This window comes from Pelobates fuscus, chromosome 6 (genome assembly GCF_036172605.1).
Source record: "Pelobates fuscus isolate aPelFus1 chromosome 6, aPelFus1.pri, whole genome shotgun sequence".
In the NCBI taxonomy this organism is placed as follows: domain Eukaryota; kingdom Metazoa; phylum Chordata; class Amphibia; order Anura; family Pelobatidae; genus Pelobates; species Pelobates fuscus.
Window position 1 is genome coordinate 104,963,314 of NC_086322.1, and position 27,355 is coordinate 104,990,668.

Below are 27,355 nucleotides of genomic sequence, written 5' to 3' on the forward strand. Positions count from 1 at the left end.
CGCTGCAAGACAGGTAAGTAAAGCTTCATATTCGCTCCATAAGACGCACAGACATTTCCCCTCACTTTTGAGGGGAAAAAAGTGCGTCTTATGGAGCGAAAAATACGGTATATATGAACGACTGAGACCTCCAGTATGTGAGGTATCAGATAGGTCACATGGACATATAGTGTAGGCGTAATGGGTAATAAGCTGTATGCCTAGATAATAGGTACAGCCTTGATGATTGGTATAGCACAAATGTTAATCAGATTTACACCCCTCTATCTCATGGGTTACCCTAAATAGCCAAACACATATATGCACGGGTAGCACACTCGATAATGTGCCCTAAGTAACAAGACTCCTGATAAGTCAGAGAGAGACTTCAAAATATACCCGGGAGAAACAGGATACAGCCCGGCCAACACAATAGTTGATGATAAAAAGGTTTTGGACTGCTACAGCATCGCAGTAAACCTTAACCACTTCTCCGGGTTTCGCCTGATGGGAGTTTGAAGTCAACTCAGGATCCATCATATCTCTGTTGCCATGATGAGCGAAAAAAAGAGAGATAAAGCTGGATCGTCAGCCCCTGACGCGCGTGTTTCGAAACGCGCGCGTCAGGGGCTGACGATCCAGCTTTATATCTCTCTTTTTTTCGCTCATCATGGCAACAGAGATATGATGGATCCTGAGTTGACTTCAAACTCCCATCAGGCGAAACCCGGAGAAGTGGTTAAGGTTTACTGCGATGCTGTAGCAGTCCAAAACCTTTTTATCATCAACTATTGTGTTGGCCGGGCTGTATCCTGTTTCTCCCGGGTATATTTTGAAGTCTCTCTCTGACTTATCAGGAGTCTTGTTACTTAGGGCACATTATCGAGTGTGCTACCCGTGCATATATGTGTTTGGCTATTTAGGGTAACCCATGAGATAGAGGGGTGTAAATCTGATTAACATTTGTGCTATACCAATCATCAAGGCTGTACCTATTATCTAGGCATACAGCTTATTACCCATTACGCCTACACTATATGTCCATGTGACCTATCTGATACCTCACATACTGGAGGTCTCAGTCGTTCATATATATTTGTTACGTGCAAAATTACTGCTCTTTTGCACATAGGTATTTAAGAGAGGACACTGAAAACTTTTGAACAGGACCTCTCTCTAGGGCTATTACGTACCATTGTATAAACTTATGATTGCTAATTTACTATTGAAGCCTTACTTATGGCCTCAGGGATCTATTGATTGAGGTTTCTGTTCTCACGGCTATACCTGCTAATATTGTTATCATTGTACCTGGTATCAGTGTTAACACCACTTTCACCCTAGTGTGCAGGGGTATATCCGTGGGGAGAATGGTTACCTTTGTCCATGTCCTCTCTTTTTTGAATTTTGAAGCAGTTTGTATTTCCAACATGGTGGGGGTCTACATAATTGGGTTTTAACCCCTCACACGTTGGAATATCTGTTATATAATCCGTTAAGACCCATATATTCAGTACTCATCTTTAGTGTGGGATACTGAATTCTATCGGAATTATAACAGATTTTATTTGTTCATATTTTTTGGTGGTTTTTCACCTATCTTCTTAATATATATTATTAAAGGTTACGTATTAATAACGCAGGGCACTCAAAGTGAGAAAAATACTATAATTGTTCCTGTAATAAAAGAACTTGAAATAACAACTTTTGAGCAGGAATGCAAGAAACCGATGCAATTTGTAAAGCCAAAGTCTATAAGAAGTCTATAAGAATTAATAAAATGGATTTTAAAACGTGGGTTATTAGTTAAGTAGGTGTAGGAAAAAGAACCGTATGTTATAAATAATTGTAGAGATTTTAAATGTTTTAGATATATCAAACCGGCCAACACAGTTTAAGAAAAAGACTGGTAGTTAGACCGGATTGTATTACCAAATACTGACATGTAGGTATCAGCAGTTAACTGACCGAACAATGAATATACGTTTATATTTAGAATTTGTGTAAATGAAATTCATGAATTTGTTTAGCATGGTTTAAAGGAATTAACCGTAATAGGGATTTGTACCATGCGTTCGTTTAAACCATACGAATAGATCGGTACTGAATGACCGAACGGAAATATAGAAATACAACGAATAATATGAGCGTTATACTTATACATAGTTCGGTAGTTTTCCGTATGAATACGAGAACGATGAGTAAGTGTGACGAGCGTTCGTCCGTTTTGGCGCGAACGCTGAATATGTTAAAACGAGCATGGATACGTGTAAAGAAGATAGAGGGAGCCTACCCCTACGTTTTTAGGCCTGAACAGAGGGAAATAGCCAAATGCTCTTTCCCTCACTTAGCTTACGTGAGGAAGCCGGGTACCGCGACTGGGAGGAAAAACCGCGCGGCGGGCCTCAGAACGGACGGAGGAAAGCTATGGACCTCTTGCTGCAGGAGACTGAAGTTGATCTGGCGGGAAGCTCGGACCGGAAGTGCTGGTTGCTATGGGGATAGACAATCAGCTGAACAGCAGAGGTGAGTAGGGGCTGGGAGTTTAAGTAGGGGACTTAGTCCTCCCACAAATTCAGGCCTAATGGCCTTTCTACATACAAATACGTATATATATACATATATTAATTCTACACATATATTTATGTCATATTTTTACATAATTAGGTATCTTAATTAATTACAATTAGCGGGACCTGCCTGACAACCCATACCGAAAGTAAAGGGAATTTAATTTGCTAGCACTATATTTAACCCTATAACTTTCCAAGACACCATAAAACCTGTACATGGGGGTACTGTTCTACTCGGGAGACTTCTCTGAACACAAATATTAGTGTGTCAAAACAGTAAAATGTATTACAACGATGATATACCCAGTAAAAGTGATGTTTTTTGAATTTTTCACAAACAGCACTTACACGGACGATATTATTGCTGCAATACTTTTTACTGTTTTGAAACACAAATATTTGTATTCAGCGAAGTCTCCCGAGTACAACAGTACCCCTCATGTACAGGTTTTATGGTGTTTTCAAAAGTTACAGCGCCAAATAGCTTGTGTTTTTTGCATTTTTCACACACAAACAAATACTAACGCTAACTTTGGCCAGTGTTTGTGACCAAATGGCTACTAACAAAGACTGGACATACCCCATTTGCAATACCTTGGGTTGTCTACTATTGCAAATGGTATGCCATTATGGGTGTAAAGTTTATTCCTGAGCTACTATACAGTCTCAAAGGCAACGTAACCAATCTGGCGATTTCAATTTCAAATGTAACGTGCTATATTTGACCCTGTAACTTCCCAAAACACCATAAAACCTGTACATAGGGGGTACTGTTTTACACGTGAGACTTTGCTGAATACCAATATGTGTATTTTATTGCAGTAAAAGCAAACAGTATTATGACATTGACAGTTAAAATGTCATGTAGAACTAAAAAAATAACATTTCTTATTTTCTCCCATTTTTTTCATATTAAATTTTGTTTCATAGCTAAATATTTGATATTAAATGAAAGCCCTGTTTCCCCTGAATAAAATGATATATAATAAGGGGGGGGGGGGGGTGCATTTAATATGACAGAGGTGAATTAAGGTTGGACAGACATATAGCGCAAATGCCAGGTTTTGTTTACGTTTTGTTTTGTTCACAACTTGTACATTTGGCTCAGTCCTGAAGGGGTTAAAGACTGGAGATGTTTGGTCATAAGTTATTTATTTTGAAGTGAATATACGTTTTGTAACATTTTTTTTAAAACGAAATAAGAAACTGCCTTTTTCATCACATATTTCAATCTGTATTTTTTATTATGTTCATTCTATGTTTTATGTTCATTCATTATTTTGTTTATATTATGTGTGTGTTAGAATTAACCCCTGCAGTACACATGCCCCTGGCAGCATTATGCCAATGAAATCAAAAGCATTCTAATACATCAACTATGTTTTTAGTGTAACATTTTTAAGTCAACAGTAAAAAGCCATCATTTTAAAAGTGAGTTTTATCATTGTAATAAAGAGTGTGCATTCATTGTAGCCATGCAGTATACATTTTCTATAAAACATCGGGAAAAAAGGTTAATGCGATTCCTCGTCTAGTAAACCACTCGAATCTAGTCTTCTCTATAAAAGAAAATCCCAAGGCACTGAATTCTTAACAGAATGTAATGCTACAGAGTCTCAATAGCAACAAGTAAAAATATGTAGAGAGCTAGTTTAAAGCAACATATATATTTATCTAATTTGCTCAAAATTAAAGTTGACTAAAATGCCACATTCAAGTGCACATATAGTTCCTTGTATAAGAATGAAAAATTTAAATATAGAAAACAAATATATATATATAAATCATAGGTAGTATGTAAAATCACTGCCTTAAACAAACAAGCTTTCAGAGCAGTGCAGCAGCTGCGGGGTTAAACTTTAATTTAGGAGAGGCACAGGGGAAGAGGAGTGACCCTTTTCAGCCAATAGATGCTGCCGAATAGACCGGGACAAAGTGAGGAAGTGAATTAGTGAGAGCAGGTTTATGTGCATGAGGCTGACTGCACTGATATCTCTCACACTGTGAAAAGGCTGCTGAACACTGACAATGAGTGAGGAGCTCCCCCCTCTCAATGGGTAACATCACTGACTGGGGGTTTAATGGGGGTGGCATGACAGGGGCTTTAGGTTGTAATTTGGGACAGTCACGTGACCTTTGTTTAGCTTTTGTTGGCAGGATGTGTCATTCATATACATGTACTAGACAAGATATGAGTGTTTATAATCCAGGGGGAGGGGGCAGGAAGTAGATCCCCAGCTGTTGCAGAAGAACTGCAACCCCTTTGATGCTTTGCCAACCTTATAGCTGGTTAAGAAATATGGAAGTTCTGTTTCTGCAACAACTGGGCTGCTACCTTTTGGTTTCCCCTGGTTTACATGGTAGATTATGGTGTTGGCTTATCTGTGGCATTCCAGGAGCATGGGGCTGTTTCTCATTACTCTCAGCCAGCCATCTGACTGTATAAGTGCGACGGATATGCAGTTAACATCTGTATTACAATACCTAAGCTAATTCTGATCATATGCTATGTCATTGTTATAGTAACTGACAGTAAGGGCTCTGCAGTGTTCATTGTTTCATGTACCGCACCGCACACTCTCCAGCAACGAATGATGTTTATTCACTAAACTGAGTTATAGTTAAATTTGGAAAGCACCATGTGTTCTATTTATGGATGCAGTGCAGCCCCCAAATCCCTCTTCCAATATATTGCCCTCTGTATTTGATGGCATAGGTACATGAACAATAACTTGGCTGCCTGTCACTTCTATTCACATGGTTTCTTGCGGTGTAGGGTTTGGCATTAGATCCTTTCTGCACCCAGCTAGGGCCACACTCTGCAAGAGAATACCTTGTAAATAAACACATCACTAATGCTAGGAGTTATTGTAGATGTACACCAGAACACTGTATCTGATACTCCACCACACACCCATTTTCTTATCACTCCTACTGGCCTTATCATTCCTATCCCCCCTTCTCTGCAATGTCATGTTACTCTCTTCTGCCATTTTCTTTCTCTATCCTCTTATCCGTTCCACCACTCTGCATCCTTATGTTACAACCACCAATTCCCTCTACTACCCGCAGCATGTTCTATTTCCACTGTCTTTCCTCTCCCTGTGCTCATATTACTCCCATCCATATGTTTCCCATGCTTGTATGACTCCCTATCATCCTTTTTACTGCTCAATATTTGTGATGGCAGTGAGCCTCACAATCTAGTCTAAGTCCCTTATTGTATAGGCCCCTGTCCAACAGTTATCCCACCGCTGCTTGAGTGGAATAACTTTTGATAAACTGAAAACTTCCATAGAGCAACTGCTATCAATCTACACACTGCCGAAATCATTAAACTAGCAAACCAGGCTATGTGCCCTGTGTGTCAATGCCATGCTGTTGTGCATGTTCTGGCTACCATGTTGAGGGATCCTAGTGTAAATATGTGTTTTTATTTATTTTATTTTACCAACACAATGCATTTATAACCCTATATCTTCCAACACCATTTAAAAAAAAAAAAAAAAAAAAAAAAAAAGGGGGGTATAAAAAAAAAAAACCTCTCTTGGTTTAGATTCTTAACCCCAAACCTGGATGCAGTTTACACTGAAGATGTCGTAACTCTCTCAATTTGCCTTCTAGGCATGGAGCGGAAGCTTTGTCCAAGAAACGGGAAGATTATTTGGAATGGTGTGAATATTTTATGGCTGTTGCATTTTTAGCAGCTCAGAGAAGTAAAGATCCCAGTTCCCAGGTAAAGTATGTACATGGAAGTGATGCCATGAGCTGGTTGATGGTACAGGTAGTCCTCACTTTATAACTTGCCTGTTTAACGATGTCTTGGACTTATGGCCAGTTCTCAAGTGCGGGGATTTGAGGGATTCCCCACGTTAGAGAGCTGGTCTATGTTCAGGGAAATTTCCCCGAACATAGACCTGTTCTGGTGCGCATCCTCACTTACCGACCAATTCGTTTTACGACCGACTCGTAAGAATGAAACGTGGTCGGTATGTGAGGACTATCTGTAATGTGCTTTCCCTGTGTAGTAACCTTTTTATTGTTTGAGATTTGTGGGGATTTTATGCAATGGCCAGCCATAGTTACATCTCATTAAGGAGCATTGGACATGTTTACATTTTCAAAGATTTAAAGAAGAAAGATAATCTTGTAACTCAGTCTGACAGCCGCTAGAGTCATCGTTTGAGACAAATATTGTTTCAGAGAGAAAGTAATATTTGCTCTGTGCACAGGTTCTAAGTGGACATTTTTTTTGTTTAGAGTGTCCTTTAAAGGGTTACTGTAAACATAAATACCATGCCCACTACAGTGTTTAAGTTGTCATGGTGCCAGGTACTTCATTATGAATTGCTGCACAAACTTAGATATTTAATATTTTTACTGCAGGTGTACTCCCCAGCTCCAGCAGTGTCAGTAGGCATCCTTGAGCGAGAGATGCCAATGAATGACCAGCTGGATTGGCAGTAGGCTTCTGCAGAAGCTGGATGCCATTCAACTGCTATTAAAGGATGATTGACGCCCAGTTAAGAGGCAAAACAGTTAGCTCTAGGCACTAGGACAGGGCTTGACAAATCCCAGGTTCCAGGTTGCCACGGCAACTAGAAATTTTGCCCTGGCACATGGGATATGTCAACCCTTTAGTTAAGAATGCTAGCTGAGGCAGCAAGGAAGCAGCGCTGGAATATAATGTAACAATAATTATATATATATTTAATCAGTATCAGTCTACGTGTAATTTGATATATATATATATATATATATATATATATATATATATATATATATAATCTAAGCCAGCAGGGGGACTAACTGTCATTACAGTTAGTCCCCCTGCTGGCATTGCTGCAGCCAGCTATACCGGCCATGTGATTGTGAGGTCCTCGCAAGGACCTCACTCTCACATGACCGGGGGGGACCGGAGGAGGAAGATCTGCCGCGGGGGGGGCTCCCTGGGAGTCCCCCCAACCGCGATCGCCGGCGACCGGGTAAGTGAATAAAAACCGGAGGGCGTACATTTACGTCCTGCAGCGTTTAGAGCCGCTTTAAAAAGGACGTAAATGTACGCCCTGCGGACTTAAGGGGTTAAATTAAAATTTGTGAGTGTGTGAGAAAATGTGTGCGTGTGTATGCATCTCTGTGTGTGTGTGTGTGTGTGTGTGTGTCTGTCTGTTTGTTTAGGTACCTGCCCTTCCAATCACACAAGAAAGGTGTTTGTACTCGCCTTTTTTTCCCCCACACTGTGCTCGTTTCGCCATGCCTGGTTTCTCCTCCATAAAGATTGATGATCTCCGCTAAGCCAATTCTTTCCCATAGAAAAGCATAAGAAGGATATTGTGCACGCGCAATAGTGTTTACATTGAAAAGACTTGCAGGGCAGACTATAGACACCAGAACAACTACATTAAGCTGTAGTGCTTCTGGTGACTAGTGTCCCTTTAAGAATTGCATGTTTCTTGCCTTAAAATTAAACTTGGTCAGTTAAAAAAAAAATGGCTCTTCGATTCCAAACAGCCCTGCATTAGGATACTTCTAGCATCAAACCAGCTACAACATTCTATAGTGGTTATGATACTGAGACTAACCCTTTAACCCCTTAAGGACCAAACTTCTTGAATGAAAGGGAATCATGACATGTCACACATGTCATGTGTCCTTAAGGGGTTAAATAGGAAAGTGATTTTGAGATGCGTCATGGCAGGTTTGCATCATGCTGTCTACGGTCAATGCCCTTCAGTTTCTATGCAATCACCTAAAATATATGTTAACTAAGGGGAAAGATTGCCATATAGTAGAGATTTTGAAATCTATAATATCAAATATTGATCCTGTAGTGTTGACTATGCTGTATATCTTTTTGATTGTTAATTAATTTCAGTAGCATGTGTACGTTCACTTATAACTGCAGCACTGACTTTGTCCACATATATATGATGTTGCTATGTAATACTTTGCCTTCCTCTGACGCTAATGTCTGAGGACTACCTGTTATTGTGGTATTGTGTCAGAAAGAACTAACTGTAAGGTGTTTATGTCCAACATTTTGTATGTATACAGTATTTATACTTGTGTGTTTATAGATCTTTCGGCTACATCAGGGCTGTCCAACCTGCGGCCCCCCAGATGTTGCTGAACTACAACTCCCATGATTCCCTGTCTATCTGTTTAATTGAAAGAATCATGGGAGTTGTAGTTCAGCAACATCTGGGGGGCTGCAGGTTGGACAGCCCTGGGCTACATTGACCTGCAGTTGCTTTATGGGCCAGTAGCTGGTCAATGTGATGGAGTTCTGTTTTAACTTGCAAAATGTTTTTTTTTTCTTCTTTTTTTCAGGTGGGTGCATGTATTGTTAATTCTGAGAACAAGATTGTTGGAATTGGCTACAATGGGATGCCTAATGGTTGCCATGATGATGTGCTTCCTTGGGCACGCACTGCTCAGAATAAACTGGACACGAAGTATCCGTATGGTGTGTAAAATTTGTGTGGCTCGATGACTTTGATATGGGGTTAAAGTCTAATTAGGACAGGGTATGACAAATTTGCTTTGAACGTACCAGCTAGCAAACAAAAGTTAGACAAGGTTTATTTATTTATTTTAAATAACAATTTTCAATGACTAAATTACAGTTCTTAAAGGGACACTATAGTCATCAGAACCACTACATATTAATGTAATGATTCTGATGTCAATACCCTGTCCATGCAGGCTTTTCAGTGTAAATACTCCCTGGTAACAGTCTACATACCTAGGTGCAGTCACTCAGATGACCACTAGAGGTGCTTCCTATTCAAGTGCAGCACCTCTTTTCAGCGTCTCCACCTCTGCATGGAAGCGCTGAATGTTCCCAATACAGATGCATTGACTCAATATATCTCTGAGAAGATGCTGATTAGCACATGCGCAGTCGCCTCCTAATGCTTTCCTGTGGGTAGGCATTTGATTGGCTGAGATTATCAAGATTCATTCTCAGCCATTGAGGCGGGGAAAGCCAATGTGAGACCGGAACAGCATGAGGGGGGGGGGGGGGGGGGAGACTCAATTCCAACTCGCCGATTAGGATCTATTTATTCAAGAACGAAAAACACATAAATAAAAATGGGCATAATATGTATAAAGGAGTATTTACACACTTTTTATTTTATAAATACTACATTTTAACATCTAAAGTAATACATTAACTTACAAATCCATTCCAGGGCTGAACATGCAATATATGTAGCCCACATATGATAAATGTTATCAGGGTTATTCACTAAGGTTGAAATAGCCAAACTGTAATCATTCTCTAAGTCGGCTATGCTTTCAGTTTGGCTATTAATTCGAAATTTTCAATCACTAAGTTACAGGGCTATTCTGCCCTTTAATTTGAAATTGACTTTGAAATCTCATTTTTGTGGATAGCCCTGTTAATGTTAAAAAATCTGAATAAAGGTATAGTAAAGTGATTAACTTGTATAACCCACAAGCCATTAAACCTTCTCAGATGCTGCTTAAGTCAGAGGTCGTATAGTCCTAAATCTGCCAAAATACGGATTAATGATAGGCCCTCCTAAATTATTTGGGAAACATTCTTAAATCAATCTCCCAAGTCATTCAAAACTAGCTGATGGAAAATAAAGATCCATCATCCTGCAAGGTTCCTGTGATGGTCTATTCATTTACTGTTCCTTTGTTTCAAATCTCCAGTATCTAGTCACTCAGAGATTCCAAACCTAATTCAGTTTTGTTGCCATACACAACAATTAAATGAAATTACTAGTCAACACCAGATGTCTGTCACCTACTGAGTATCCTGTTGTTACCAGAAACCCATGTCCACATTATCAATGTAAATTCTGACCAAGCTGGACTGCAGTGTTCATTTTCCTATCATTTTCAGTCTAAAAATTTTTTTTTCTCTCCCCTACCCACAAGCTAATAAGGTATACTCTGATTAAAGCCCATGTGCTTTCGATTTTAACAGTAAACAAAGATTATAGCAGCCCCTCTTCACTGCCCAACTATTTATTTACATATATGCTACTGTTTAGCTGAAGGGAATGACTCTGTGTGCACATCTCAGTCTGATACATTTTCTGGAATAAGTATGTGGAAAACAAAATATCTGATTTAAAAATAATTTAGAATGACCTCTAGAATAAGAGGTGAAGTTATCCTGTTCAAATGAGCTTGTAATGTAGAAAAGAATAACATATCCAGAAGAAAAATGAGTTTACACCGATGACTCCTGTATTGCAAATTTTTTGAAATTTTACACGAACTCGGTAAGAACAATATATTTTTTTCCGACATCTGGTGGCAGTACGTGTGGGTTGTGCTTCCTAATTGGGACGAGCATCTGCAAGATAGGTGATTTAAGAAAAGTTCTTCCCCTTTACCCTATAAAGGGCTTCCCTGGCGAACCCACCCCAGTTCTTCCTTGTCCCAGCACGGGACGGATCAAGCGTCTGTTGGAGATGAGGCACACAGGTTGCTGTCTGGGGGAGGAAGCCCGATAGCCGCCCGGGTGGTAGGCTGAGTGGGCATGGCTCTTTCCTTTAAACGGTTATGAATTTAAATTAATTTGTTCCTCTCTTGAGGATCAGAATTGAAACTTCTGCTTCTGTAACTCTGTTATTGCAGAACGGAATTTCATGGTGTATATAGATCACAGAGATATATTCCCACATATCCCTATTATGGCCCCTCAAGAAGTTTTCCGAAAATACACTGTAATACGTGGATTATAGAGATTTCATTGCTCTTGAAAATGCTCCCAAAGCAGCCCATTTTAGGGAACGAGGCATTCCCTACATGGGAGTTTGGCTACTTATTGCTAATCTGGACATTTGCCCTTTAAGTATGTTCGGGTAGCTAGCAGAGTGCTACAGCAACACGGTTGGATACGGAGACTATAAAGTATTTTATTCTTCGCAAGGAAACATAGGGGTTTTGAGGTTTGTATTAATCTTAAAACTTTACCTCGGCATCTACTGCACTCCTAAAGGAAAGGTCCAATTGTGAATAAAGAGAATTCCTCCATAAGGAGGAATGAGATTGCTGGGATGTCTGACACCTCCACTTCCTGCAGTTAACTGGAAATCTTGGATTTTTGTCTCCTAGACTCTTTGAAAAAAGCGAAAGCTGTCCTTTCTGCCTATAGAAGGAATAATTTTCACCACAGAATTCATCTAATACAGGCTGGGTCGCTCGTCTAAATTCTCTAATGTGCCAGTGTTCTCGGTCCTAAGAAAAATAGTCCACTAATTTCATAGCTCTTAAGGCAGTTCTTCACTCCCCTCACCGATTCAGATCTTGGTTGATTGAGGGACCAATTACAATGCGGTCAGACTACGACACTGTTTCCCCTCACGTCAACAGACAGGGCTGAGCCAGAGGCAAGGTCTGTTTCAGCTATGTACCAAAACGGTGTACTGGGCTCAGGATCACTTGGAGGTCCTCTCTCCATTCCACTCATGATGTGTTGACAATGTCATCACCTACAACCCTGGTACAAGAAGTTGGGATCAAGGGTAAGGGTCTATATTTCTGATCATGTTCACGGTCTACAGAGAGTTTTGGAGTGCCTGGATAGACTATATGGCAAAGAGAACATGAAGATTCTCAGGTTTGCCCCTCTGTACAGGACAGAGAGTTCACGTTGAATAGTTGGCCTATCTATGTAAGGGTATTTCTCTGGGCTTACATTTTTTCTTCTATAGACTGTTCCCAAGACTTCTTCAAAGAGGTAATGGACAGAGCATTGGTTCTGCCAATCTTTCCTTACTGGCCAAACACGAGCCAGATGACTTTCAGGTTTGGGGATCTTCCGATCTCAAACACTTTTGGAAGGCAGGATATCCTACTGGAAGTGTTGAATAGGTTCTTATTGACGGTAGGGCACTGCATGGTGGATCCTTCATCTCATGAGTCAGGGTCCACTTGTTGCGTATAATCTTCTAGTCGTTCCGCCTCTAACGTTTACATGAGGATTTGGGTAGAGTGTCTACATTGTCATTGTCTTCTAGTTGATATGTCCGGTTGGTTCAAATTTATACCTTTTTGTAGGAGATTTCCACAGGTTGGGTGTTTCCACGTTAAGACCAAATTGTATTCCCAAAGTTCTTTCTGAGAAGGGATTGGTCTTCGTATATATTGGTTAGAAGTTTCTTTAAAGCAATAGGCTTCTTAGGCCACCCAGGAGTTCTGTTTCCCTCCTGGGATCTTTCTTCAGTCTTTCAGGTCTCCTTTTACTTTTGAAGGTGGTTCTTTTTAGTATGCTAAAGCTTAACCAGCATTCTTAGTGGCCAAGAGAGTAAGCGAGCTTCAGGATAGATCTTCTTCAGTGGAATTTCTTCTATTCCATCAGGATGAAAGTTGTTTCATCCTAAAACTTCAATTCTTCCAGAGTTATCTTTTAGAGCCTTTTTCTAGAGTTTAAAAAAAAAAAAAAAGGCATTTCAGATGTACCTTTCAACATCAGCTGAATTCAGAAGATCAGATCACCTGTTGTCAACTTCCAGGGGAAAGTTTTAAGGGGAATGAAGGCTCTCGTAATTCTATTTCTCGTTCTTTCGTCAATAATGGCCTATACTTCAGTTGTTTTGATTTGCCAGAGTCTTTACAGCGCATTCCACAAAGGCAATGGCCACTTCGTGGGCAGAGAAAAGTTTTTGCTTCACCCGAAGAAATCAGCATGGCTGCTTCTTGGTCAGCTTTTAGCATCTTACAAAACGTCAGGCATTTTCAGGCTAGATTTACTCTCTGCCCTTAAAATTGCATTTGGGCGTAGGTACTTCAAGCTGTTTAGGCATAAGGCCCCCCGATTGGGAATCTTGCAATATACCAAGTGTAGTGCCACCATATGTCAGAAAAAAAATAAATTTTTACTCACCGTAACTTTTTTTTTCTTTTCTTTTTTTTCTTAATATGGTGGCAGTACAAATCTCCCTCCCTCTAAAATACAATTTTGCTTAGTGTGTGGCTTAGGTGTGTATTCTTGCTACGCCTGAGGTGGGTTTGCCGGGAAGCCCTTTATAGGGTAAAGGGGAGGGACTTTTCTTAATCACCTATCTTGCAGATGCTTGTCCCAATTAGGAAGCACAACCCATACGTACTGCCACCATTTTAAGAAAAAATAATTTTACGGTGAGTAAAAATTTCTGTTTTCATTAATAAGAGAGTATCCTAGTGTTGTAGGGTTGCTGTAAGTCATCTTACTGCAATAGCATATATATATATTTAGTTATTAAAGGTTACTACTGTTTGCTTACAATGTCTGGATTTTTCTGACATAGTATACCCTCACACAGAATGTTAAAAAAAAAAATCCTGAGCAGTAACCGTTTGCTTTTAAGCTGTTCGTGTTTGTTTTACGTTGCCATCCTCTCTAACAATGTGTGAATTAAGATCCTTTCAAGCCTTCAATTAAAACAAAATGTTTATTTGGATGATTTCCCCCCCCCTTCCCCCATATGTGTGGACACTGGATATATATTTGTACTGCCTTGATATATACTTCTCTTTTTGCAGTGTTTGCTTTCATGGTTATAACTTAATCTATAAAATTCCCTGTGGTATTTTGATTACCTTTCCAGTCACCTCTTTTCAGCTTCAATTGTAGGACAGGTTGATATATGCATTTAGAATAATCCTAACCTTATTCAGTCTCGGAATAGCCAAATGTAGGAACTTATTTTTATAAACCCATCTAATTTTTCCTACTAACTGAAATAGAATGTGTGCGGTAGTGTAAAAAAAAAAAAGGCCTTTGAATGGAACCAGCTGTGGCACTTTCTGAATGTGGTATGTAGATGAAATGGGATTTTGTAACTTTTAAAAACATTTTTTTTTTTTTTTCAATTTACTAGTTTTATTTTAAGACCTGTTCTGCATTTGAAGTTAAGTTTTTCAATTGTAAACATCCATTTGGAGAAGGAATACTGATTGCTGCAAACAAATGTTTTTTTTACACTTTTTATACCCTACCAAAATACATTTCTATATATTTTAAAGTGTACCTGCTATGATACACACAATTGATTTCATTTTAATATGTACTGTGCTAGCACAAATATCTAATTAATATTTATATATATATATATATTAGATATTTCACCTCAATGTCAGTCTACACACCAAGTCAGCCTGGAGACTGACTGTATGCTATAGGAAGAGACTTCCTTGTTTTACATTGATTGAGAGGAGCAGTAGGAGGAATCTCCTGTGTGCTCCCACAGCCTCCCCCAGACCTGGCTCTGCCTACCTCCACTGTGTTTAGCCTTGAGGAAGTGCTCCTAAGCAGGGTTAATTATGTTGAATGGGGGCAAAAGGTAGGCAGAGACAGATGGAGTGTAGCTTTAACACCCATAAAGACGGCAACATTCTAAGCACTGCATAGGAGGTTGTTCCAGGTCTAACAGAAAAAGTTTCCGGTTAACCCTGAAAGATGGCTAACATTTGGACGCTCCACGGTTTCTACAGATGCAGACAGTGCCTGGAGAATGGCAATTTGGCTGATTTTTATCTTCATTTGTGATGGATAGAAATTAATGTTAGTAAAATGTCTATTTACTATATGTACCAGTGTTCATTCACTACTCAAAATGGCCACTTGAACACTCCCTCCCATTGACTAAAGAATTTCATGTAACAAGATGGCGTCTCCATCCGGAGCTGCACCCAGGATGCTGATGACCTCACACCCCGTAGGAAGTCCATCAAGATAAAACACTTAACCCCTTAAGGACACATGACATGTGTGTCATGTCATAATTCCATTTTATTCCAGAAGTTTGGTCCTTAAGGGGTTAAACAAATACCAATTAAAATGTACATTTCGTGTCCTCCTATATTTTGCATATGATGTATTTTTGCCTTTATAAGGGGCTTGCCGCCCCCTAAGTAAAAATTCCTCGAAGCTTTCATTAACTGATTCTGTTGTCAGTGTGATTTCTTCGGCGTGCACGCATTTGTACTTTGAAATCTGGACAGGGGCAGATATTCAAGCAAACATTTGGTTTGGTCTAAAACACTTTTCTATAAGAACCCTCTGAAGTATAGCGAATGCACACATTCACATGAATTGCCTTTTAGTAAATCTCTCACAAAAGTACACCTTTTGCACCACAGTAATTTATCTTGTAGTTTATAGCTACCTGTTTTGTGCTATTAAAAGCATACTCCAAGCTTCTCATGATGCTATGATGCCAGGAGTTACCCTAGCTGGGTTCCTCTGTACTGGGGCAAACTGCTCAGCAGTGGTTTGCTCCCTTACCGGGGGCATTATTCATGGGTCAAGAGTTACAGCTGACCGCTCTCAATCAATGACTCATTCTGTGCATTGAAAGTTGCACAGAACTGGCATTCGTAAACCTGGAACTCTAATTGTGGGCTCACTGACACTGCAATCACACTGATGTGAAGTGGTCATGGTAATTGGAGTAACCGTTGTAAAATTACCTGTAGAAAAAATATTTTTTTTCTTTTTTCTTATTTAACAGCTTCTTGAGTTAATCATTGTTTTTTTTTTTTTTTTTGTTTTTTTTTCAAGTCTGCCATGCTGAGCTTAATGCCATCATGAACAAGAACTCTGCAGATGTGAAGAACTGTGTCATGTATGTGGCTTTATTTCCATGCAATGAATGTGCTAAGCTCATTATACAAGCAGGTAAGTGTATATATTTTATTCTCTCACGATCAACATATGTTTATGTCCAATATATTTATTTGTAGTTAAAGGAACAAATACATTTATGCATTTAACTTGCCTTCAATGGAGCACCAGGACAGTGTTTAATCTGCTGCCCAAACATCTATTATAAGATTATCAATCCCGATGACCTCTGGTTCACTCCGATGATTCTTGTAGAAGCATTACAGACCTATGGTGCATCAGTGGCAATCTGTTACCTGCCAATTCAATGCTTCTCATAAAATGTCATGTGTGGCGAAGTCCTGAGATAATGAAATGACAGCAACTAGAGGTGTGTGCTTGGCATACTGTAAACATTACCATTTTGTCTGAAACTGCAATGTTTTACATATTCTGAGAAAGTGGACAGCATCTATGCACTGTATTAAAGGGATTCTATAGTATAAGGAACAAAAATCTGTATTCCTTACACTACAGTTCCCTCTGGATCCCCCCCTCCCCCTTGAATCCCCTTTGGCATGGAAAGGGTTAAAAAAACATTCTCCCTCGGCAATGGGTCGGTGCCTTGCCTCCTCTGTCACCGAATGGGGGGGGGAGTTAATGTGCGTTGAGCTCCTTGAGAGAGCGTTCCTATGTGGATTTTTCAGACGCTCGATGTCCTCATACAGAGCGTGTGGCTGTCCAACGTCAGGCGACCAAAAGTTGCTTAACCACCAGTGTAGCGGAAGGTTGATATTCCACAGGTTATCTCCACTCAAAATCCCAGTGAGGCTCAGGAACAAGTATTTAAAATCCATAAGGCAATAATTCCAGCAGGCAAGACAATCCAATAATATCCCAATGACTGGACGACACACAGCATCAGGAGCAGAACTGAACTTTTAATCACACAACCTTCTTTTAAAGCTTTCTCCCATGGGAGGGATTTACAGTAATTATACAATACACCAATCATACATGAGTTGCCACCCACACATTCCCTCCCCTTAGTATGACTCATAATCCCATTATGCAGTACACAGTTCCCCTGGTTTTCTGGATGTACCCCTAAACATGGGGGTACCTCTTTAAATATTACATCCCCTGGTAGCCCTGATCTGGGTGAGAAACATATTCAAATATCACCCAGATTGGACCAGGGGTTCGGGAAATCCCTGGATGTAATAAAAAGACCGACCGCGCTGCAGTTAGCAGCCGAAAGGGGTTCCAGACATTTTGGCCCTGCGGTCGGTCCCAGAAAAGGGGAATAAAATACACAAATGTCTTGGGTTATGGAGACTGGGGAGGATTCGGGTAAACCCCCTTGTTCGTGGGGTTCTTTCTACCGAACGGGGAGCCGTTCGGTAGTTCCTACACGAATTGACGGCAGTGTGGAGGTCTCAGCGGTGTTTGCCTAATCGAGTGTCCGATTTGAGTTCCAGACACTCGACTGAAAAACACAGTTGTTCGGGAGTTTAAGATGGCCGCCGCCATGTGTCCCGAATGGCGGCCACCCAGTGGACAAAGCACACACTGCACTAATTGGCAATTACCCGTTTGCAACATTGTTGCGTACGGTAATTGGAGGCACACTTATTCCTGGGATGGTCTGATTCAGACGAAAGCTGCATACACGTATGGCAAAAATTAACCGAACACATACAAATACACATTCTGAGGACAGCCCAATGCCATCCGCTACCACCAGGAAGTGCCTCTAGTGGCTGTCTGACAGCCACTAGAGGCAGTCTTAGTCCTGCAGTGCAATTATTGCAGTTTCTCTAAAACTGCAATTATTTATATTGCAGGACTAAGGGGGACAGGGACACTGCAACCAGACCACTTCAATAAGCTAAAGTGGTGTGGGTTCCTATAGTTCCCTTTAAGAGTTAGTGATTTTGGTGCTTAGTGTCCCTCTGTCTGCACTAATTTGATGAAACTGAAGCCTTCCATTTTATGTTTTTCTCAACCATGTTACAGATCCTAGATATATGATTAATGTCCTATATAAATGTAACTGTCACAAAATAATTTGCATTTGTTTTTATGGCTTCAAAGCTGTCCTTTAATATAAAACAGGCTTTGCATCCCATATGGTGAAAATGCATGTATGTACCAAACACCCAAAATGTAAAGAATGCAAATATGTTATACACACACTTCGCCTCTAATATTGGGGATCTAAATTGAAAGAAAAGCCAGTGGTAGAAAAATTTTATGGAAAGTTAAACCAATAAGGATTTTGATTTTCTATTCCATACACAATCCTATGTGGCATTTTATAAAATGGGGAAAAAAAATAATATTATGGAAACCAAATCCTATATTTACCTCTTATGATATAAGCATAACAGCCTAACAGGATTTTAGACCCCACCAGAGACAGTGGATTGTGAGTTCCTGAACCTTTTTGAATGTAATTCGATACAACATGCAGGTTACAAGTTTTGAAAATTTTCTGAAATGTTTTTGTTCTGGAAGAATATTAATAGAATCTTAATCTTTGTGTGCTATTGCTGACATTATTCTTTTATGTCCATAGGTATAAAAGAAGTAATATTCATGTCTGATAAGTATCATGACTCACCAGAAATGCAAGCATCCAGACACATGTTTGACCTCTCTGGAGTCAAATACATGTAAGGACATTGTTTGTTCTTTTTAGAGTAAATTGTCATGTGAATTTATTTTTCAAGATAACTAGAGGGTTTGTGAAGCTCCACTTCAGCTTATTGGTCTTCAGGAACAATGTATTGAATAGGTTACGGTGCTAGGATTTTGTCCCTTCTTCCTTTCTATGCAATTAATTTTCATTTTGACGAAACCGTGCTTTAAAGCAGAGCTTATAGCTCCCTCTATAAAAAAAGGTTCTATGACTGTGTTACACCCATACAACAGCGTAACAGCAACATGTGTCTTAAAGGGACACTATAGTCACCCAGACCACTTCAGCTCAATGAAGTGGTCTGGGTGCCAGGTCCCCCAGGTTTTAACCCTTCAGATGTAAACATAGCAGTTTCAGAGAAACTGCTATGTTTACATTGCAGGGTTACTCCAACCTCTTGTGGCTGTATTCCTGACAGCCGCTAGAGGCACTTCCGCGACGCTCAATGCGAAACTCGCATTGAGCATGCAGAACATCCATAGTAAAGTATTGAATAATGCTTTCCTATGGGTGGTTTGAAGGCGCATGCGCCTTCGGCTCCACTCGTGAGCTGACGTCGGTGGGGGAGGAGAGGTCACCAGCGCCGAGGGAGCCTGGCTCTGGATAAGGGTAAGTGGCTGAAGGGGTTTTAACCCCTTCAGTGCCAAGGGAGGGGGGTCTCAAGGATGCTATAGTGTCAGGAAAACAAGTTTGTTTTCCTGACACTTTAGTGATCCTTTTTAAGTGTTAACAGTCACAGAGGTGATACACCAGTGAGATACTCCAGGGCTGTCTCGGGGCTTAACCCCCAATGTATGAAAAGGGCTATTCCTATATTACATGAAACAGGTCTACCACACAGTATACATGACTGGCTTAAATGTTGGTAAAAAGTAGGTCCAGTGTATGGTAGATTCTGTATGTGTATTAGTCAGATTTGAGCAAAGGACATCACAGTATGTGTATCAAATTAATATACAAAGTAATCATGCCAATAGTATCGATAATATGATACTAAAATAATACCTGATGTGACAGGTCTACTAAACAGTGCACAAGACCAGGTGGTACAAATAGCAATAATTTGTATCACCTGGATACATTTTTTTTGATTTTTTTTTTTTTTGATTTTTTTTTGCGCCATCTCCAACAGAAATCTGATTTAGAAATATACACAGGATCTATCTTATACCAGGCCAATTTTGGCAGATTTTTTTTTTTTTTTTTTTTTTTTTTTTATAAATAAAGCTGGTCATGTGCACTGTTTAGTAGACCTGTCACATCAGGTATAGGAATAGCCTTATACGGCTAAGTTCTTTATGTATATAGTTGGTTTGTAAATCATTGAAGTTCCTGTTGCAATCTTTTTTTTTTTTTAATGTATTTTTTCCTATTTTTTTAACGAGTTAGATTTAAAGGGAGAGAGGCTTACTACAATTTTTCTCCTTATATCTCCTTCTTACCAGTCTATGCGAACACCAGCCATGCTGAGATAACACACCCTTTGACTCTGTATTAAGCACATCACTTCATTGGTACTATCCTGCAATTACCATCACAACATCAGAAGAAACCCATGCTAGTATTATCGATACTATTGGCATGAGTACTTTGTATATTAATTTGATACACATACTGTGAGGATCTTTGCTCAAATCTGACTAATATACATACAGAGTCAACCATACACTGGACATACTTTTTTTTTTTTTTTTACCAATATTTAAGCTAGTCATGTATACTGTGTGGTAGACCTGTTTTCATGTAATATAGGAATAGCCTTACAAGGCTAAGGAATTTATGTATATAGCCATTTTGCTGGTAAGTAAATTTTTTGTTTTCATTTGTCTCCACCACAGAGATCACACCATTACTTTAGATACTGGTATATATCCAGGTAGCCCTCTCCTCACTGATGTGAGAAGATTTTGGCTTGTTCTTTTCCTTATAGCTCCCTCTAAAAGCATTGTAAATCTGTGAACAGGGAATTATACCTCCTGGCTCTCATGCCACTGAAATGGTATGTCAATTTTGACATAAGTACTTGGAAGAGGAGCTGTAAGTCCAAATATTGACTAGTCCCTGTGATGACTGGTGTTGTTAATGGTGTGAGACAGCGACAGACAGTAGTCACTGCACGTTTTTCACATTGACCTACTATGTTTTACCTGTACTTGTTTTTTTGACTGGTTTTGGCACTTAACATGTTACAGTATAAAATAAAAAGTTATTTTTATTTTTGAGTTTTGCGGCCTATGTCTTCGTGGTAGGCTTTTATGCAAATGTGTAAACCATAGTGGTTACAATTTACACTTCAAAATAATTGGTGAGGAAAAGAAAAAAAAACACGGCATGGTGAAGTCTGCCTTTAACCCCTTAAGGACACATGACATGTGTGACATGTCATGATTCCCTTTTATTCCAGAAGTTTGGTCCTTAAGAGGTTAAGATCAACCTCTGCAGCTAGTATTGGTGCATACCATTTACAAATGGAGGTGCCAGGGGTGCTTTGAGTAGTGCATGTAAGTTTATGTTTTACAAAAAGTTCACATTTTAACTTCTAGAACAATAAAACCGCTACAAGGATGAATGTCACATATTTTAAATTCCGTTCAGAGTAAATGGAGATGTTAGAACGATTTTGCTCAAATGAAAGCGAGAAAAACTTTAGCAATGAAACCAACTCCTGGAGCTAAGTTGTTAAAAATGTTTTCTTTCCCTGATAATTTGTGATCTCTGTTAGCTGAAAAACACACAGCCTCAGCAACCCCATGTGTCTTTTTGTTTCAGTCTATCCCTTCTAAGGATTCTCTCTGCATGGGGCACTATAATTGGCTCCTCCAGAGATAGCGCAGATCCTAAGAAATATTTATATAACTGGGTTTTTATGGGGTGGGGGGCAGAAGGAATCCAATTTTATACATTAACAAAATCTGCTTGTGTGACCTATTTCAACATACATGTACCTTTTATTCTCTTATATATTTAATTTCTTCTTCCTTTTCAGGAAATTTGTTCCGAAGCGCAGAAAGATCGTTATAGATTTTGATTCGATCAATACCAGACAGAGTCTGAAACCACTGTAAAAGCTCTCTTTTGCTAAATTCAGAAATAATATCAAAATGGCTTTTTCACGTATATTAAACCATAAAATATTCTATATCTCACACGATTATTATATATTTTTTCTCTGTATAGTTTTAGTATTACACAGATTTTACTGAACGTTCTGCTTTTCTTGTATATTCGAACTAGCTTATGTGTTTATTGATAAATTCCTGTGAATTTTTACTTTTTGGAAAAAACACATGGATGTATCAATTTCACCAAACATGCTGTGTTACATTAATATGCTGTAGACTCCTTATTAAACTGATGAGAATCGGCTTAATTAACCAACTGTTTACTAAAGACTGTTACTGTACGAAGTCCTGGTATGGAATAAATATACGTTTTCTAGTGCGAGAACAGAATTCAAACTGAAATTAGTGGTTTTAAACCATTTATGTGCTCTGTTGGCATCACCTTCACTTTTTTTTCTCTTCTCCAAATAGTAGTTTTTCAATTTTCATATGGCGGTTTGCTTTAAGATAGATATAGATATATATCTATATCTATGTGTGTAAACTTATAAAGTTAATGTTAGTAGGTTAGTATGGGTTAGTAGGTTTTACTACTTCATGTTTAAGTGTCTTTTTTTTTTTTTTTAAAAGGTGCTGCTATTAAAAACACATGTAACTGGTTATTGGTGTGTTTTTGTCTTTTCTACTTTTAAACTGTGATACAAGGTTAGGATGTTGACCTTGTGTGCTTATTTGTATTTTCTTTAAGCATGTTCTTTAGAAAGATGTTTATCTTGATGGCACAAGTGAACCACATTTTGATTTATAAGGCGCAAACCCCCATCCCATGCTAATTGTTACTAATGTTGATTTGATTATTGTGTCACACCTTTTGATACATGCACTAGATGTAGCCATTATTTTTTTTTTTCATTCTTCAATAAATTGTATGATCTTGATTTCAATAGGGAATGAAAAACGTTCTACAACCACTTAATAAAGCTAAGGTATCTGACCCATAAAGGTCGTATCCTAGATCAGTTTTCCCCAACCCAGTCCTCATGGACCACCAACAGTCCAGGTTTTGTCAGTATCTCAATTAGAATAAAACAGGGAGACACACAAATTCTGAACTGTTGGTGGTCCATGAGGAGTGGGTTGGGAAAACACTGTCCTAGATAATAGGATAGTATTTTAAGTCTATTTTTACATTTAACCCCTTAAGGACTGGACTTTTTTTGCGATGTTGTACATTTGTGACCAGGCATCTTTTTGACACTTTTGTGGTGTTTGTGTTTAGCTGTAATTTTCCGCTCTCTCATTTACTGTTCCCATACAAATTATATATTGTTTTTTTCAGGACAAAAGGGGCTTTCTTTACATACCATTATTTATATAATCTCATCTAATTTAATTTAAAAAAAATGAAAAAATATGATGAAAAATTGAAAAAAATACACGTTTTTTGAATTTTATGTGAAAAATCTTTTACTCATCTACAAAAGCGAATGAAAAAAACTGCTAAATAGATTCAAAATGTTGTCCTGAGTTCAAAAATACCCAGTGTTTACATGCTTTTTGCTTTTTTTTTGCATGTTATAGGGCTATAAGTACAAGTAGGATATTGCGGTTTCAAAACATACATTTTTAAAATGTATCAATAGTGACATTGTAACACTGTTATCTGTCATAAATTGCTAAATAACACCCCACATGTACATATTTTTTTAAAAGTAGACAACCCAGGGTATTCAATATGGGGTATGTCCAGACTTTTTTAGTAGCCACTTAGTCGCAAACACTGGCCAAAGTTAGCGTTCATATTTGTTTGTGTGTGAAAAAAGTAAAAAAAAAAATTGAACGCTAATTTTGGCCAGTGTTTGTGACTAAGTGGTTACTAAAAACGGCTGGACTTACCCCATTTGCAATACCTTGGGTTGTCTTCTTTTGCAAATGGTATGCCATCATGGGGTAATTCTCATTCCTGGGCTACCATATGCTCTCAAAGGCAACGTAAACAACCTGGCCATTTTCAATGTAAAAATATTTTACCTATATATTTGACCCTGTAACTTTCAAAAACGCTATAAAACCTGTACATGGGGGGTCCTGTTCTACTCAGGAGACTTTGCTAAACACAAATATTAGTGTTTCAAAACTGGAAAATGTATCACAACAATTATATCATCAGTAAAAGTGCTGTTTGTGTGTGAAAAATGCAAAAAAAGTCACTTTCACTGACAATATCATCGCTGTGATATGTTTTACTGTTTTGAATCACTAATATTTGTGTTCAGCGAAGTCTCCCGAGTAAAACAGTACCCCACATGTACATGTTTTAGGGTGTCGTAGAACGTTACAGGGTAAAATACAGTGATAGCAAATTAAATTCTCTGGTCTTTCGGCCTGGGTTGGCAGGCAGGTCCCTTAAATTGCAATCAATAAAATAACTTAATTATGTCAAAATATTACCTAAATACGCACGTAGAATTTAAATATATATGCATATTTATATATTTGAAGTCTACGTGTATATTTATATCATTATTTATGTAATTTTGTATATCGACATATGAATAGTTCGCATTCTTTTTATTTATTTAAATATACATAGATATATATACAATTTCATTCTAAGTGTATTTTGATATAAATATATATATATATATTAATATCAAAATACAGTTAGAATAAAATTTCGTATAGATATATAATTTTTTTTCAATTTTTTATTATTATTTTTAATTTTTTTAATTTAATTTAAATTATTTATTATTCGTATTTTATAATAATATATATATACAATATATATAGTTATTATATATATTATATATATACGTGTGCAAATTAATTATAAGTGTATTTTTATATTAATATATGTACATATTAATATAAAAATACACTTAGCATGACATTATATATATGATATATAGACATATATTATATAGGTATAATATATGTCTATATATCATATATATACACATATATAATAATATATTTTTTTTTATTAACTATAACTTTAAATTTTTTTATGATTTTACAGCAGCAGGGAGACTGCCTGTCAGCACAGACAGTCCCCCTGCAGGCAGAGTCTAGGACACCTATTGTGACCATGTGGTCGCCCTGTTGGGCGATCACATGGCCCCAGGGGTCCTAAACCGCCATGGGGAGACTGTCTGGGCTGCAGGCAGTCTCCCCACACCGGGAGCACCGCCGATCGCCGCCGGGGGAACGACGGCGATCGGGTAAGTACATTTTAAATTTAGGACGGTTCAGGACCGTCGTCGGTCGGCAACGCAAAAATGCCGATGACGGTCCTGAACCGTCCTGCGTCCTCAAGGGGTTAAAGTAACACTCCACACACTAAAGCTCTTCAACGTGCTGACATGCTTTCTGTCTGGAGTCCGTTGTATGTTGGACTGGGAAAGAAAAGGCAGCAAACGAGATCTGCAGCTTTTGCTAAATATTTTTTTTACATATTGCATATGAAAAAATATGTAATTCAATGCAATGCATGTTTTTCACTGTTGTGCTTTTTTTTTCCTTTTTTTTTTTTTTTTCTTTTTCTTGTTCAGTATAGCATTTTGAAAGGATTACAGTTACACTTCAAATGCTTTTTGTTTCCATAAACTGTGGCAAGATGTGTGCCCATGTATTTGATTCATGATAATATGGAGTGCAGATTGTTTGTGTTTTTTTTTTTTTTTTTTTTGTGAACATGCATTTTTAATTTGTGGTAGGGTGCAGTATTCACTTGTCAATATAAACTTGTAATATGTACTGATGCTGAGACTGGCAGTTGGGTTTATACTAAAATATATCTTTTGAAAAGGGACAATTTCAATAAGATTAGGGCAGCTTTACACCTTGTTGACTGGCATAAACTGTTTAGTGACTGAGGATAAATGGAATGTTTTTAAATACATTACTAGTATGTACCATTGGGTAATACATATAAAATAAACAACAACAAAAATAAAAAACCAAAGTGGCTTAGTGTGAAGGCAAACTAAGAAATTTAAATAAGACAAATCGGAGGTATTCTATATAAGGTAACCATTAATGCATGCAAAAAGGCGATTGGTTTGGCTGAACTAGAACATGAGAATGTGAAACCCAGAGTGAGCAAAACCAACCTCAAAGAATGCAAGTACAAAAATCATGTGGAAAAAATAGAAGATAATAAAAGTGTAGGTACACTGAAAAGAGTGGTGTTATTTAAAATTTCTGCCTTTTCCTGGTTTTCGTTTATTTTTTTTTCCCTCTGTATATGTTGAGGAGGAACCTATGGACAAAAGATATGCTAATGACTGGTGCAAAAACCTTGCAGAAAATTTGTGATTGGATGACTCAAGACAAGGTGCTACAGCAACTAAAGAAAGTTAATCTAATCAAAGCCTCAGGGCCTGACTGTATTCATCCACGTGTACCCAAGGTGTTAATTGTAGAAATAGGTGAACCTGTTTTTAATTTGTGATTATTTTATTTCATGCATTGTACCAGAGGATTGGAGGAAGACTGATATGGTTCCTATAGTTACTAACAAATTTCTTGCCTGGAAAGAATAGATCTGTGAGCTTAACTTCTGTGGCTGGGAAAGTAATTTGAAGGGTTATTAAAGGATAATTTTTCAGGAATTAGTTAGTAAGAACATTATTAGCAAATATCATCATGGTTTTATGAAACACAGGTCATGTAAAACAAGCTTAATTGTATTCAATTAAAAAGTAAGTAGAAATATAGAGCAGGGTGAGTGGATTTGAAATACTTGAATTTTTCCCAGGCATTCGATACAATGTTGGGTAGGACATTGGGTAGAACATTGGCTTGTTCTTGTTCAGGCTGGACAAAAGTAGTAAATGGTGTCCCTCAGGGTTCTGTTTTGGGACCGCTTCTATTTAACGCATTTATGAATGATCTTGAAATAGACATTGAAAGCCATGTTTCATTGGTTGCAGATGACACAAATCTTTGTAAATTAATAAAATGTGAGCAGGATATTGCTTTGCTGCAGAGGAATTTGGATCGATTGGGGGACTGGGCATGTCCTATCTCGCTACTGCCTTTTGCGTCCAAGATCCTTGAAAGAGTTGTGTATGCGAGATTGACAGACTTCCTCAAGTCCAACTCTCTGCTAGACCTGCTTCAGTTTGGTTTCCATGCTAAGCACTTTGTGGAAACGGTACTGACCAAAGTATCCAATTATCTACTCGCTGCAAAATCTGGTGGTCACTACTCTATCCTAATTCTCCTTGACCTTTCTGCGACTTTTGACACTGTTGATCATCAACCGCTTCTTCTTCTCATCCTCCGCAATATCGGTCTACAGGATTTTGCTCTCTCCTGGTGCTCCTCATACCTCTCCCAGCACTCCTTTCAGTGTTTTTCTCTTTCTCTCCGTCTTCTCCCTAAATCCTTTCTGTTGGTGTCCCACCAAGGTTCAGTCCTTGGTCCTCTACTGTCTCCCTTGGTAAACTCATTAGCT

The 27,355-nt window shown here is 38.4% G+C and overlaps 1 protein-coding gene across 1 annotated transcript; it reads left to right on the forward strand.

Annotated features, from left to right (window-relative positions):
• The first annotated feature begins 4,483 nt into the window (after positions 1 to 4,483).
• Positions 4,484 to 22,393, forward strand: DCTD (dCMP deaminase). Its single transcript, XM_063458153.1, has 6 exons — positions 4,484 to 4,609; positions 6,177 to 6,288; positions 8,883 to 9,018; positions 16,084 to 16,200; positions 18,707 to 18,803; positions 21,816 to 22,393. Exons 1-6 carry the CDS (start codon positions 4,581 to 4,583, stop codon positions 21,892 to 21,894), a joined length of 570 nt encoding a protein of 189 aa, XP_063314223.1. The 5' UTR covers positions 4,484 to 4,580; the 3' UTR covers positions 21,895 to 22,393.
• Positions 22,394 to 27,355: the final 4,962 nt, after the last annotated feature.